This window comes from Monodelphis domestica, chromosome 4 (genome assembly GCF_027887165.1).
Source record: "Monodelphis domestica isolate mMonDom1 chromosome 4, mMonDom1.pri, whole genome shotgun sequence".
NCBI classification, from domain to species: domain Eukaryota; kingdom Metazoa; phylum Chordata; class Mammalia; order Didelphimorphia; family Didelphidae; genus Monodelphis; species Monodelphis domestica.
In genome coordinates this window covers 377,626,480-377,642,643 of record NC_077230.1, presented here as the reverse complement: position 1 = coordinate 377,642,643, position 16,164 = coordinate 377,626,480, and the positions used below count along the sequence as shown (strand labels likewise).

Here is a 16,164-nt window from a genome sequence, read left to right as displayed (position 1 = left end):
CTATAACTAACCTGACTCTAATACTTAGTTGCCCTGTGGGGAAGTCATTCCACTAAGAAGTCACAACTACTATGCTATGAATAAAAGTTTTTATAAACATTAATTTGCTGTCTCAATGATATTATTGTAAAGGATTAAAATATGTTTCACCTATTGAATTTAGCTAAAGATGTCTTTCCCTTTTTCTAGGTAGAAAAAAAAAGATTCTACTTTAAACATAAAAAAATCAGACAAACTGACTTGACCAGGATCATCTTGCTTTAGGCAACCTAAGATCTATCTTCACCTCTTGCAATCGTTTCCTGCTTCACTACTGGAAAAAAATCATTTTCTCCAAAGTTATTAATGAACACCACATCAAATAGTCTCTTTTCTTGCCTCTATCCTCCTTAGCCTATGAACTTGATAAATCTCTTCTCTACCCCCTTTGCCCCTTCTTGGCACCTTTTTCGTCATCTAGCTCCAATGATACTTTTCCCTCATGATTCTCCATCTATTTCTCTATCCATTCCTGAATCTTCAACCTCTTCTCAGGGTTCTCCTCCAAGACTTTTCTTTTCTTTCTACCATGTCCCCCTGAATATAAATCTCAACTATTGTTCTTTTTGTTAAATTTGCAGATAGCATAAAAACTGTACAATATCCCTTAGGAATTCTATCTCCCTAAGGAGATGATTTCAATTATCATCTCTATGTAGGTAACTGCAGGACAAAACAGCAATTACTATTAATAAAATTATTTATAAACCCCACTTCTTCCCAATAAAAACATAACATGAGAACCACAGAAGTAGCTCTCATAAAACACTTTTTAAAAAATCTAATCAGTCTATAAACTGTTTTCAATTTTTTAAAAATAACAAGATAATAAAGACACCAGGGAAGCATACCAATCACACTGTAAGATCTGGTTGATGAAAAATAGTAGCAAATACCAAGAGAAAGGAGCCTGGGATTTCAGAGTACAATCTTCAAACAAATCATCTAAGACAAGTACCCACTCTCACAGCAAGTCCAATTGGGTTTTTAAAACTCAACTTACAGATTGAGAGCCAGACCTAGAGATGGGAGGTCCTAGGTTCAAATCTGGCCTCAGACACTTCCTAGCTGTGTGACCCTGGGCAAGTCACTTGACCCCCATTGCCTAGCCCTTACCACTCTTCTGCCTTGGAGCCAATACACAGTATTGACTCTAAGACGGAAGGTAAGGGTTTAATTTATATATATTTTTTAAATTAACAAAAAAAAAAAACTCAACTTACAAAATAAACCATCTGTGTACTCCTCTTCTGTGAAAGTGCTTGTTATGAGGCGGTGGCATAAAATAGGCCAGGACAACTCCAACAACTAAAAGAAAAACTCACCTCAAATGGGTTCAAATTAAAATAAGATGATCCAGGCCGGGTCAGTCTTTCAATCTGATTTTTTGACGTCAAAACAGAATCTCTTTTTTCTATTTGCTTCACCTAGAAAAAAAAAAAGAAACTTCATTAGCCAAATTCAATTGGTGAACCATTTTGATCCTTTACAATAATAATATAGCAATAAGATAGCAAATAAATATTTAAAAAACACTTTATTCATAGTAAGGTAATTTAAATATGATTACTTATATTTTATAGATGAAGGTCTTGAAATTTCTTCCCCATAGCCACAGAGGGGAGGTTCATTGAAGCATTTAAAATGCACAGAAGAGAAGCAAATTTGAAAGGATATAGACAAGCTGGACAATGATGAAATGAATGCATTAAATTTATCATAAAATCTTATTTACGAAACAAGATGAACATAAATTCTTGGTTTCACATGCAATTCTCTTTGTTAATGGAAATATTAGTTTTGGGGAGTTTAAGTTCAGAATTTTAAAAAGATAGAAAAAATAGAGAGAGCTAGAAACAATTTTCTTTGTAAATGGAAATATCAGTTTTGGGGAGTTTTAAGTTAAGAATTTTAAAGAAAAAAAAATAGAGAGCCAGAAACATAAATAGAGCTGGAGGTAGTAAGAGTTAGTCAGGGAACCAGTGACTTTAAGTCAAGCAAGATCTGTATTCAAAGGCCAGCTGACACTCATTGGGTAACATTCTGTAAGTCACTATCTCAGGAGACTTCATTTGTAAATGGAGATAATACTTGTAATTCTTACCCCACATGGTTATTGTGAGGATCAAATGACATAATGGATATGGTTTAATATAAATACCAGCTTTTATAATTACTATTACTCCTAACTTGAAGGTAATTATGGGAAAGAAACCAAGTCCTCTCATGAAATACTTCTCTTACATGTCTTCAGGGAAAGAACTCTGTAGTCCACCTAGAAAACTGTTCTAAATCCAGGTGTATATCTTGAGCCTTTTCAAAACCTAGTCTAAAAGGACTTTAGAAGGTGAAACAATGATCAACATGGAGAATCCCCCTTATCCAGTTCATAAAAATATGGGGTGCTATTTTTCCATACAGTACCTAAATAATCAAGGACTACTCAGGAGTAGAATAAAACTTGACACCAAGGAAAAAATACCTTTTCAGGTATAAAGAACACTTGAAAAAGTGAAGAGAAACTATATTCATTGTCTCCAGGGTCATTTTGCTCCTTTAAGGCAAAATCACTCTTAGGATCTTTTAGATCCAGAATCAATTTCAAAAATCATTTAGTGAAACTCCTCCAAATTTTGAATGTGAAGAGACTGTTTTAAGTAACCTGAATTATAGACATAAAGGTAAGAAGATTTGAATTCATTTCATCTTACTCCAAGACTAACATCACAGTATTCTGCCTCTCATTCAAGATAAGGTTGTTTCATAGAATTTCCAGCTAGATGGTACTTAAAGACCATCTAGAGATTCTTAAGCTTTTTTTCCTGATATGTATGTCTTTGGTTGCTCCTCAAAATGAAGTTCTTAAAACAACCAAGGGAAGGGGTAGCTAAATTGCACAGGGTACAGGAGTCAGGAGGCCTTGGGTTCAAATCTCAGGAACTTCTGGCTGAGTGACCCTGGGCAAGTCACTTAACTCCAACTGTTTAGCCTTTACCATTCTTCCATTGTAGAACTGATTCAAGAACAGAAGGTAAAGTTTTTAGAGGGGGAAAAAATAACTAAAGGAATTAATAAATTTCACTTAGAAGTCAGTGAAAATTAAGTTGCAATTATTTTTCCCATCCAAAGACCCCTTGAAATTCATCTGTTACCAAGAATTCCTGATCTAACCCAGTCTTCATTTAATGGAAGAGAAATTCCTGACTTGGACCGGTTAACAAGGTCACAAAGGCAAGAAAGAAAAAGTACTAGGATTTGAGCCCAAGTCTTCTCCATCCCTATAAGCTGCTCTCTTCACCTGTTCCTTTGGAATTCAATGCTATCATACCAATGTCAATTTCCATGGAAATGATTTCTCCCCTCCAATTTTAATGGCTTTAATCTCTACCAAAGGATTCCAATGCAGCCTCCAAGCCTCTACCTTCCCCTCTTTTCTGATGCAGTGATGGTTCAGCTTCTTGCCCCCCTTACAAAAATTCCATATACAGAAGTCAGTGTTTGTAATTAAGAAACCAAGCCTCTATGATATTATAACTGGGGAGGCAAAGGGAGCTGTGAAAACAATGATGGATAGAGTTAGCAGACCACATAGGAAACAGGGTTATAAAAACATCAATTGCCTGTGGGTCCTTAAATCACTTGCACTTGTTATACCTATTTACTATTCTATAAAATGGAGACAATATTATAACATACCAAACTTCACAGAAATGTTGACAATATTCATTTGAAAACAGAATTGAACAAGTTAGTACAGTACTGAGAATTCAGTTCCCTGAAAAAAAAAAAAACTTCATTTCTAGGAGAATTTTAACCTTTACAGAATAACTGTACTAGAGTAACTAATTGGCTAAAGAGCCAAGTCTGGAGTCGGAAGGATCTGGGTTCAAATCTAGCCTCAGATACATCCTAACTTTGTGGCCCTGGGCAAGTCTCTTAACTCCCTCTGTCTAAGCCTTACCTGTCTTTGCTTTGGAACTGAATCAGTTTTGAGACAAAAGATAAGGGTTTTTTAAAAAATTAAAAGCAGTAAAAAAAGTTTCATTTTCTTCTGTAAAAACTGTGACTGAGGGACCTCAAACTTTTCTTCTTTTAGGTCAAAGAAAAATTCAAAAAGCTTCCAACAATTTGGTATTGAGTCCCCTCCACAGTAAGAAGACTGGGACAAATAATATCTTCTGGATCTAAAATTGTGATACTGTTAGGGGGGCTGTACCCCATTCCCACTGAAAACAGGTACAAAAAGGGAGATATAACATAATGTGTAATGTGTAGGGAAGGCAAAGGACTGGAGTTCAAATTTCTCTCCCCCACCAAAAAATAAATACCCCAACAACCTCTGCAAAGTTGGACCAGTTTTTCCCCTTACATCATGGAGTAGTGGTGGAGCTTTTAACTTTTGTTTATGTCTGGACCTTTTAGGCAGACTGGTGAAATCTTTGCTACACCCCTATTCTCAAAATTACATAAATAAAATTAGTAAAATTACAAAGAAAGCCAATTTTGTTGAAATAGTCATCAAAAATACTAAAAATAAGTTGTTCCTGGACACTAGGTTTCTAAGAACCACTGAAATAGAATATATAGCCCTGAATTTATAGTCAGGAAGAACTGGGTTTAAATCTTGTCCCAGACATTCATGATAGTTCAACTCCTGGCAAATCAATTAACCTCTTAAGCTTCAATTTCATCAGCAAAATTCGGAGGACCTGAGAGGATCAAATGAGACTCAGTTTATATGAGGTGCCTCATCATGTGCCAAGTACTGCCCTAAATGCTGGAATATAGACAGGCTTGAGACAGAATCCCTCAAAAAATTAACATTCTACTACAAGGAGAAGCCACGGGATTTCACTGACACAAAGCTCTTTAGGAACTTCTGCTGTTATCATTACTTCTTCCTCTGTCAAAACAAGGCAAATATGGATGCTATGGAGGACATGTAATTAACCCAAAGGTCTCAGACCAGAGGCTCTGTCCCCCAGTCCCATCCCTGCTTTCATGTGGAAGGGCGTGAAGGGGTTCTCCGATATCCAAGGCAAAGGTAGGGACTAATGCCAGCTAAGAGCTGCTCCCTGCAGGAAGAGAGAGATAAATAGGGGGAGAGGGAGAGTAGAAAGAGATGGGACAGAAGGAGGAAGGGGAGCATCAGGAGGGAAGGAGGCAGCAAGAGTGGGGACATCAGCATGGGGATAATAAGAGGAAAGGAACGACAGGAGAGAGGGGGCAAAAGGAGAAAAATCCAGAGGCAAAGAAGAAGAGCAGAAAAGAAACCCGAAGGAAAACGGAGGGGGAGACTCGGGGGTAGGAGAGCCGAGAACTGGGGAAAGTCAGGGAACCGCTGATAGGAGGGAGAGGGGCGCAGAGAAGAGCTGGAAGAGGGAGGAGCAAGCCGCAGTAAGGGAACCGGAGAGGGCGGGCCCAAGGCCGGCAAAGGAGGCGGCGACGCCAGGCCGGGCACTGCCAGCGTACCCTGAGCGGGCCTCGGGCTCTAGCTGAAAGGCCAGGACTGTCGCTGCTGCCGCGGGCCCACCTCTGAGCATAACTATCATTGTTGCTGGAGCCGCCGCCAGGCTTACCTCGCTGTAGAAGGTCATAAACGCCTCTTCGGTGCTGCCGCCGCCGCCGGCCGAGGCCCCACTTTCCCCCGAAGCCGCCATTTTCCCCGTCCCAGCCACCACGTGACCCCTGAGGCCGCCGACGCCGACACACGTGACAGCGACCTAGCGTCGTCTCAGGCTCCGCCTCGCAACGCTCCGGACCGTCCCCTTAAAGGGCCAGTAAATACTATTTATTCACTCTCGCTTTTTCCATGAGTAGGGGGAGCTAGAGAACGCTCCTTGCCGAACTGTCCACAAGAACCCACAACCCTTGAAAAGTTCTTATGGGACGAGTTTGGCCTAGGAACTGAATAGCCAGTGAGTCTAAGAATAACAAAAACATTACAGTCCATCATGTACACATACTCTGCCCCACCTAAGTGTGTGTGTACACACACACACATTTATTTATATACATATGTGTAACTAGTGCCACTGACAAGTTTAGACAGTGCTTACATTATAAACTCATTAGTAAATGAACACTCATTATAAACTTATTAGTAGTCCCTTCTAAAGGGCATATAATTGATGCATGAAATAGGCCATGGGGCTTGGAGTCAGGAAGAACTAGATTCAAATTCTGATTTAGAATACATGTATAACCCAGATTGAATTGCTTGCCAACTCCCGGAAGAGGGAGAGAAAGAGGGAGGGGGACAATTTGGATTCTATAACTCCAGAAAACTTATGTGAACATTTGTTATTACATGTAATTGGTTAAAAAAAATTTTTTTAATTCTGATTTAGCTACTATCTGTGTGACCCTTCAAAAGTTTCTTAACATCTTTCTGCTTCTGTTTTCTCAAATGTAAAATTAGGAAAATAATAGCTTCTATATCTCCCAGTGTTTTAATAATCAAGTAAGAAAATATTGTTATTATTACTAAGGAAATGTAGCTATAGGGAAGTCTGGAAGTCCTGGGTGTGAATCCCTCCTTCAGACACTTAGTAGCTAAATGCTACTATGTAAATAAGTCACTTAACCTGTCCTAGCCTAAAGTTAAGCCATCTGTAAAAGGGGGAATAACTGAAGTATTACCTCATAGAGTTATGAAGAGTCTCAAATGATATAAAGGAGGTAAAATTGCACATTTTAAATTACTATAGAAATATCACATATTATTCTCTAATAAGAGCTCATATTAAGTGCCTGCTTTATGTGATAAAGAGGAACAAAGATTTCTGAAACCTGCCCTATTGTATCCCCCAGGTATTTTCACAGATCTCACTCAGCAAAACAAAACAAAACAAAACAAAACACCTTCCATTTTAGTCAATACTGTGTATTGGTTGTAAGGCAGAAGAATGGTAGGGGCTAGGCAATGGGGTTTAAGTGACTTGCCCAGGGTCACACAGCTAGGAAGTGTCTGAGGTCAGATTTGAACCCAGAATCTCCTATCTCTAGACATGATTCTCTATCCACTGAACCAACTACTTGACCCCTCATTTGGCATTTAAAAAAATCATTGTGAGGAAGTTTTGTTTTATACAGTTATAAGGAATATTACTCTTTTATAATGTTATTCATCATGGCTACCTATGTTAATGTTTTCTATCTTACTATACTTACTATGAAGTTTTCTATCTTTCTACACTACTTTACTTGATCTTCCTGTGCATGTTACCACAATTAAATTGTGAACTCCTAAAGAATGGGGACTTTCTTTTACCTTTATCCCCAGCAGTTAATGGGGATAAAGAGCCTGGCATGTAGTAGGAGCTTGATAAATGCCTGTTGACCATCATATGATAAATGTCATTAGGGACTTTGTCTTATCTAAACTATGTATCTATTTCTGACTCAGTAATTTGCACACAGTAAAAATTTGACTTAATAGTGATTATTATTGAAACTGTAAAATCTTACACATAATGAAGATTGACAAAGTAGAAAATTGGTCCAGAAGACCTGGGCTGAATGCTGTCTCTGGTCACTTGTCCTCTCAGTGCCCCCAGATAATTCTACTAAAAATTGAGAACAGTTGCAAATCTGTATGATGTAGCTTCCTCACCAAAAGTTTGTTACATTGATGAAGATACAGGCTTGGAACCAAAAAATAACACAGCATAATATACAAGTAAATATACAGAAAAAAAAATAATATTGTCCCTGCCCTTCTAATAGGATTGTTTTGGTTAATTTCCTTTCACACACCTTTCTTTTCCCAGAAATTCTTCAGTCCAGTGTCCCCTCACTTTTCCTCAAGCCACTCCATCTCCCAAATTTGGGCATTTTGCCTGGCTGTCCCCCATCTCTAAAATGATGTACTTTCTTAGCCTTACCTTCCCTAAAGTGCTGGTAAAAATATCACCTCACACTCATCAGGTTGGCAAAGTTGACAAAGATGAAAATGACAAATTCTAGAGGAGCTGTGAGTAAAAGGTATAATAATGAACTGTTAGGTGGAGCTATGAAACTCATCCAGACATTGTGGAAAACAATTAGGAACTATGTCTATAAAGCTATTGTTATAATTAAAATAGTCGTGATCATAAACTGTAGTGATTAAAAGAGTGAAAGATATAAATTGTGATAAATAAAAGAGTGGATGAGTAAATTTGACCGCAGAAAATGTTTTTACTACAGTGTCTTGTTTTTAAATCAAATATAAGGTGGTCGCCAGGGAAATATTCCCAATTATGAATATACCCAAGTCAACTGGGTTTTATAGAGATTTTAATTAATTAATACAATGAGGAATTAAAGAAAGAGAGAAAGAGTAAGAAAGGAATAAGTATGAAGGGCCTTAAGCCAACATGGCCTAGACCTGAGTCTTAAGAGAAAGATCAGTCAGTCCTTAATCACTCACCATAAGATCTGTTCAAGCAAGGATTCAGACACCAGTTCAGCCAGCCATCAGACTCTCTTCAGAGCCTCCTTAGAGACTCTTCTTCTTAACAGCCTCCTTAGAGACTGTTTCTTTTAAGAGCCTGTCATCTCCTTATATAGGGAATTTTCTCCTATGTCACCTCCCCTAAGTTCTTCCATCTACCAATCACAGTAGATGTTTTTCAAAGGACAGACCATTCTTAATCCACACCTAAGAAGGTGTAAATTTTTGAATAATTTACACCAGGAAAGCTCTGAGTAAGTTTCTCAGCTCTTTGTTCCTTTTAAATTCACAAGTTTCTTGACCTTTATAGGTACTTATCTTAAGAACTTTTTGCTTTATTATAAGTATGGGTTTAAGTACTTTTCATTGTTCAGAAAAGAGTTTACAACTTTATCTTCCCTTAGGGCAGACTTAAGTAGGTGAAGTAGAGTTCTCACATTCCTGATCTAAGTAGAGTTCACTGCCCAAATGGGGAATGGTCTTAATCCAATCTTATGAGGTAGGGTCTGGGAATTTTTAAGGTTCACACTATAAAGTTGTACTAGCCTTTGACCCTCCAATGCCAATACTAGCTCTGTTTTCCAAAGAGACCAAAAAAAAAGGAAAAGGACCCACATGTACAAGTATATTTATAGCAACTCTGTGGTGGCAAAGAATTGAAAACAAAGAGGGTATTTATCAATCAGGGAATAGCTGAAAAAGTTGTGCTATATGAATGTCAAACTAGATCAAATAGTTTTCAAAAAAAAAAGATTGCAAACTACTACTAATAATAATATGAAATATTCTTTTAAAAATCTTTAATAATAAGGGGAATGCAAATCAACTATTCTGAAGTTTAATCTCTCAGCCAACAAATTGGCAATGACAAAGATGGAATCAGAGCAAGTAGATGGCAGAGTGCTAGGTCTGGAGTCAGGAAGACTTGTCTGACCTCAAATATTAGCTATGTGACCCTGGGCAAGCCCTTCAACTCTGTCTCATTTGTTCATCTGTAAAATGAATTGGAGAAGGTAAATCATTCCAATATCTTTGCCAAGAAAACTCCAAAACCATTCATGAAGAGCCAGATACAACTGAACAACAATCACAAAGATGGAAGCACAAAAGAGAAAGATAGGCACTAGTCTTCTGGTCAATATTTGAATTAAAAGAAAAAACATTCAGGAAAAAATTTGAAGTTATTCAAAGCCTTGAAGTGTCACCCATTGTTGGGCCTATATTCCAAGGATATGGAGAGAGAAATAGAGATAGAGGAGGAAGAAAAAAGACAGGAACTCAAACAGTTCAATTGACTCTAAAGCTCCTCTTATACCCAATAGTGCAATCACTTGGGTGGGAGGGGGGGAGTGATGACAATTTCTTAGTCATTCCTATTACTGACTCAAAAGCCTGAATAAATTGAATTGACTATTTTACCTAGTTTCTGAAATTGTACCTCAGCCCTGAAGAACTGAATTTGTGAGAAGGTACTTAACTCTAAAATACCTCCATATCACTCTAGACAAGATTAGCTGGTATAATCAAATCTTGATTATCCTTGCTGTCTTTTGAGTCCCAAGCCTTTAAGTAACCATGTCCTTCCTTTCCTATATCCCAAAAGATTATATATGACTTTGGAGTTCTGCAGTTCAGGAGAAATTCTCAGAAATTACAGCTGTCTGTCTTTCCCTCGACATAGTTATCCCAGGGTAGTCTCCCGGTATGGTGGCTTGGCTCATTGGGTCTCCCTTGTCCTGATTAAAGCCTTGTTCTCATATAACAGTCTAAAGGTTATGATTTCTTTTTCAGATTGATGGAAAGAAGAAAGGAGGAAAGGAAGGAGGGAGGAAAACGTCTTTTCTTTTGATGCTGCTACAATGGATAACTTCCTGGGAGGTTAGAGGAAAGGGAATGATTGGAAATAGGGAGAATATAAAAACAAAAATTATCAACAATTTTTGTTTTTAACCAAGAGTACCCAAATTGCAACTTCTCCCAGTGAGGACAACCGCCAGACTCCTACCAGGATCCGATTGGTTCCAGCGCCCAGCGCCTTGACCCTCCTCTCCCCTCCCCCTCTTATCAACACTTTCCCCATGGTTGTCCGCAGGGCCCTTGATGGTGATTGGTCGAAGTTTTGCTCCACCTCTCATTCGGAATCGCTGTTATTCCCCGAACACCTACCTTTCCCGATCGAGATTCGCTGCTCCACTTCGTATTCCCGCCTCCGCTACGTGGGATTGGCTGCAACTGAGTGTCGTCAACGCCTTAGGTCTAGCGTCAGCGAAGATCTTGGGGAAAGAGGCGGCGGGTCTAGAAACTGGAGCAGTGAGGATGGCCTGTACTGTGGCGACAGCGGCACGACTTGGGCTTGGGCTCTGGGGCGCGAGGACCATGCAGGCCCGGAGCTATAACTTGGACTCCCGCCAGGTACTGCGGACTTTCCCGAGCCTCCCGGCCCGACCCGGCCCGACCTCGCCTTGCCTTGCTAACTCCCCTCTCAACGCCTCTTGTCTCCACAGTTTAGCACTCTTGGAGGTGAAGGCGGTGGCTCCATCCGCGACGCTGGCGGGGCCTTCAGCCGAAGGGAAAAGGCCGAGGAGGAGCGGTACTTCCGGTGAGGACCGGGCCCATCCCCCTCCAGCCACCCTGCCCCGGGGGGCTCCCCTACCCTGGGGCCAGCCTATCCTGGTACCCCTGAATTCTCCCTAGCTCCCCTAGACCCTGGAGCACCAAACCCAGAAAAGCCCCCCTTCCTGGGAGATCCCTTATCCCCCTTCCTTTTTAGTTCGACACGTATTGGGGTGCTTTCCATGTGATGCAGGCCTGAAATAAGAGACCCTGTTCTTAAAGCCCAAGCCGCCCTGTTTGGGATTGGATACTACTATATTCAGAACTGTGAATACAAAGTAAACGCCGGGTAATAATGGGTGAGGGGCTGGAAGGGGACAGCACCTAAAGCTTCCGATGCCCAAGGCCTTCCTGGAAATTTGACTTTTGGCCTCCAATTCCTCAGCCCCACCCATCTAGAGCCAAGGCTTCCAGGTTTTAGTAGGCTGGGCTGTCAAGATCACAGGTTGCCCTTCCTTTCCTCCATGCTTTCTCTTAAGCCTCCTTGTCCTCCTCGTGGTTAGCAGAGCTTTCAAGTCTTTGTGGCATCTCTCCCCAGCAAGGGAAGCCCCCAGGCTCAATTTGGCAAGCATTTCAGTAAAGTTTTTCAACCCTTTCGGGTATTGGAGTTGGAATTAAAACATCAGTATTTGACTCCTGGCCCCTGCTACTTCCTAACATGTATGACCTTGAGCAAATCTCTTTCCCTCCATGTTTTCTCATCTGTAGAGATGAGGGGGTTGAACAGATGATTTTAGATTTCCTTCTCAGCTCTAAATTCTGTTATTCTCATCTCTACCAGGGCTCTTTTGACAGATTTCCTATGGGCTTTGCCAACTATGGTCCCATAGTTCATGAAAAGATAACACTTAGAAATGTACCATAGCCTGTCTAAAACAACACTCCTGGGCAACCCAGGCCTAGGCAGCTTCTCAAGCAGTCCAACTCTCAAATGGAGAGCTGGAAAGGACTGAGCATTTTATTTTCCTGACAAAGAAACAGCCCCACGTAGATTAAAGGAATTTTCCAAGGTCACAAGACCTCTCTTCCCAAAAGAAGGGGAATGATGTACCTTTCCTTAGTTTACTCTTAACTGTGCTCCATAGTACCTCCTCACTATTGTTTATGCCCTTGTTCCTTCACTAGGATAGGTTCTGAGCCAAAACCAGGGCTAGGATTCAGGATAAGTAGGCAGCTATCCAGGCTGATAGAGGCTACAGTTAGTATTTATTGGGGTATTTTTACAAAAGAACATTTTTAATGCCATATGGGTCTATTCTCCATGGCATGCAGGCATTTATATTGTGATAAACTAAATTGCTCAGCTGACTTATTAAAATTTAAAGCTTCTAGTAGGCAATGGTACAATTTTCAAATTTTACCTAGAGCTTTGTAATATTGGATAGAGAGCTACCCACAAAAGCGAGGGTCTCATGTCCTGCTTCTGATAAATGCGCTAGTTTGCGACCCTAGCAACTTAGTGACAAAGATTCTTAGGTTCTCTGAGGTTCAATGGCTTGTTTTTAAAATACTTTGATAAGGGCAGTTAGATAGCTCAGAGGAGTTCCAGGTTCTAATGTGACCTCAGACACTAACTCTGGGACACATGGCAAGTTGATTAACCCCTATTGCCTGGCTCTTGTTACTCTTCTGCCTTGGAATCAATACACTGTATTGAGTCTAAGGCAGTATTGATTTCTTCAGCCTATGTATTTTATATGTTTAAAAGCATTCTGAGAAAGGGTCCATAGGTATGCTTCATCAGATTACTAAAGAGGGAGGTTCATGGGGGAAAAAATAAGATTAAGAATTTCTGCTCCATTACTGCAGATTGCAGAACAGTTGCCTAATATGCATTAATAGAGGGAATCTTCTCACCTGGAGTTCTTAAAATAATGAAATGTTTCAAGACTCCTTTCTGCCTCCATAGGGGGGGAAAATAACACACACCTAAGATCCGAAGCACATAGATGTTTCCTGTTTTATCCAAGGAATAAAGTTGTCAAGTGGGGCTTATATTTCTGCTCTCTTAACAGTTAATGCACATCCTAAGGCTTAGAAAGCCCTTTTCTCATAAGCTTATGAAGGTTTTAGCACTTCCTTTATATGTACTCCCACTAAAGCCCTCTGATAACTGATTAGTAGGGTTCTGCAGTGATTTTAAGGCTGAGACAAGCAAAAGCTCTAGCTATAGCATCTGACTTACTTCCATCCAGTACTCTCAACTTCGCTAAAGTGTATCATTGGGGGCAGCTGGGTGGCTCAGTGGATTGAGAGCCAGGCCTAGAGATGGGAGGTCCTAGGTTCAAATCTGGCCTCAGCCACTTCCCAGCTGTGTGACCCTGGGCAAGTCACTTGACCCTCATTGCCTAGCCCTTACCACTCTTCTGTCTTGGAGCCAATACAGTATTGGCTCCAAGACAGAAGGTAAGAGTTAAAAAAAAAGTGTTTCATTGATATTCTTTTATTCACTTTCCAGTGATTCTCCCCTCATATTCCATCCTTCTCAAAGGCTCTTTAAACCAGAGTTAATTCTAAAGTTTAATGATTTGTCATCCTTCCCAGGACTACTAACATTTTAATAAAGGCCACTAAAAGGAAAGCAATTTTAAAGAATGACTCACGTGTTAATATAATCTATTCCATCATGGTATATAGATGACCCTGAGTTCTTGAAGGCATTTCCAGCAGTGCTTAATTTCTGGTCAGTCACACCAAACTGGAGAGGTGTTAAAGGTTGTATTTCATGACAAACTATCTGCCTCATTAACAGCCTAACAGCTATCACTAAAAAGTTGACCATTGATGAACTTTGTACGGTACAATAACTCATGAAGACTACCTATTAAGACATGGAGAGGGGGCAGCTGGGTGGCTCAGTGGATTGAGAGCCAGGCCTAGAGACAGGAGGTCCTAGGTTCAAATCTGGCCTCAGACACTTCCTAGTTGTGTGACCCTGGGCATGTCACTTAATCCCCATTGCCTAGCCCTTATCACTTTTCTGCCTTGGAACCAATACACAGTATTGATTCCAAGACAGAAGGTAAGGTTAAAAAAAAAAAAGACATGGAGAGATTGACTTACACAGGTGTCAAGATTATCCATACCAATACAATCAAGGATCCTTAAATGACACCAAGGTAAAGAAAATGTTTGAGACAGTTCTTGAAATCTTCAACCCAGGGTAAGGCAAAACCCACCTTTAACTACATGCTGTGTGCTCTTTAACACCTCACTTGAGAGCCATAATATTTTAGAGTTGGAAGAGACTTTATATAAGAGAGAAAGAGAAGGAATAGTCACCCACATCTACAGGAGGATCTAAGAAAGGAAAGACTTGTTCTAGCTGTGTAAGAGCTTCAGGCCACATCCAGAACAAGGTGCTCTGGAGTGGGAATTGTGGGTCAAACCCAGAGGTTTGTCATTGTAGAGAGAAGAACAAAGAGCAACTGGCTGCCCTGAGGAAATACCATCAAGAAGAAATTAGCCACCACGAGAAGGAGATACAGCGTCTGCAGAAAGAAATTGAGCGTCATAAGGGCAAGATTAAACATCTTAAGCATGATGATTAAACTAATTGTCTTGTTGTTCAGTGGTCAGCCTTGGTCTATATGTGGAATCATTGACCACTAATTTTGTGCCCAATGCGACATACTCCCCTAGCTTGATAGACTTTTTCCTGTAACCAAATGGTAATAATAAATTGTGGTGACTGATTTTCTTCCAGGTGCCTTCTTATGCTGTGGAGAAAGATACATTATTTTGGGGTCATGGTCATAAGTGGATTTATGTGGTTTGATTGAAAATTAGTGAATTATAGTGCTAATTTCTTTAATCCCCAATTCTTTACATTTAGTCTTAGACTACCAAGTATAGGATTACACAGCTAGGAACCGAGGACCTCCCTTCTCTAAGCCTGGCAGTCTATCCATTAAGCCACTTAACTACCCCCTCCCCAAGTACTTTTTTAAATTGACTATTAAGGTAAATGTGCTAATTCAATGAACAAGCATTTATTAAGTCCCTACTAAGTGCCCAGGATGCAAAGACAAAAAGTATTGATGGTCTGTGCCCTCCAGAGCTTATATTCAGACAGATTAGCTCCAGTTTCTCCTCTTTATATTTTGTTTTCATGTTTTTCCCATTAGACTGAGCTTCTTGAGAGTAAAGACTATTTTTTACCCCAATTTTTGGGGGATCCTTAGCACTTAGCATGATGCCTGGTATAGTTGATGCTCCTTACATGTTAAGTTTGTTTGACCAGAGAAACACGTACATGTAAATATAAGGCTCTGCAGAATATATGCAAAATGAATACAAGGCCATTTTGGAAGGGAACTGCCAACAGCTAGTAGAGCAAGAAAGACTCAGTGTAGAAAGTAATACCTAAACTGGATTTTAAAGGAAAGCAGGAATTCCAAGAGGCACAAATGAAGAGTCAGATTATGTCCCACTACCAGTAGGAAAGCAGAGATGAAATGGAATGTTGTATAAGGAAGAGCAGATAGCTGAACCCTTGCATAGAAGACTAAAAATGTAAAAAAAAGTGTAGGTGGATAGAGCTTTGACTTCTAGAGAAACTTATATTTGATCCTAGCAATAGCAACTAGAGTATGAGCAGAAGAGTGACATGACTGATCTAAGATATGTTGAATTTGAGATGCCAACAGTATATACAGTTTAAAATATCCTTACCTTAGATGTGTAGGTAAAGGAAGCATGCCTGAGATGTGGAAATAAAAATGACAAGATTCGATAATGGGGAGTAAGTGAGCAATCAAGGATGACACTAAGGCCTAACACTTCAGTGTCTAGGATGATGATGTTGACCTCAGCAGTAATTCAGAAGTTCAGAAAAGTCAAATGGGTTTGAGGATGAACTCTGTTTTGGTCATACCAGATCTGAGGAAACTATGGAACATTTACTTTTTAAGAGTCCAGTAAGGTAATTCATGATGAAGAATTGTAGTTAGGAAATGAACTCAGGCCAAGTAAATAAATAGACCTGGGAATAATCTGGTCACCAAATGGAGAAGATCCAACATAAAGCCTGGAGATCCTCCCAAAGGTAGTGGATATGACATAGATAAGGATCT

At 39.9% G+C, this 16,164-nt stretch overlaps 2 protein-coding genes across 5 annotated transcripts in view; one reads left to right on the top strand and one right to left on the bottom strand.

Annotated features, from left to right (window-relative positions):
- The window catches only part of DNAJC8 (DnaJ heat shock protein family (Hsp40) member C8), a 28,137-nt gene extending 22,389 nt beyond the window's left edge, over window positions 1–5,748 (bottom strand). For all 3 annotated transcript variants that reach the window (XM_056795429.1, XM_001364885.5, XM_007491469.3), the window contains exons 1-2: window positions 5,619–5,748; window positions 1,365–1,466 (exon numbers count right to left, since the gene is read on the bottom strand). In XM_056795429.1, coding sequence (XP_056651407.1) covers window positions 1,365–1,466; window positions 5,619–5,699 — 183 coding nt within the window. In that variant the 5' untranslated portion in view covers window positions 5,700–5,748. The remainder of the gene's footprint in view (window positions 1–1,364; window positions 1,467–5,618) is intronic.
- ATP5IF1 (ATP synthase inhibitory factor subunit 1) lies at window positions 5,680–14,789 on the top strand. Of its 2 annotated transcripts, none has more exons than XM_016422128.2 (5): window positions 5,680–5,815; window positions 10,268–10,354; window positions 10,569–10,888; window positions 10,981–11,075; window positions 14,499–14,789. In XM_016422128.2, the coding sequence occupies exons 2-5, from the start codon at window positions 10,336–10,338 to the stop codon at window positions 14,638–14,640; spliced, it is 576 nt and encodes a 191-aa protein (XP_016277614.2). In that variant the 5' UTR covers window positions 5,680–5,815; window positions 10,268–10,335; the 3' UTR covers window positions 14,641–14,789. The 2 variants fall into 2 exon arrangements, with proteins under 2 accessions (XP_016277614.2, XP_056651408.1); XM_056795430.1 differs by having other exon boundaries at window positions 5,685–5,819.
- Window positions 14,790–16,164: the final 1,375 nt, after the last annotated feature.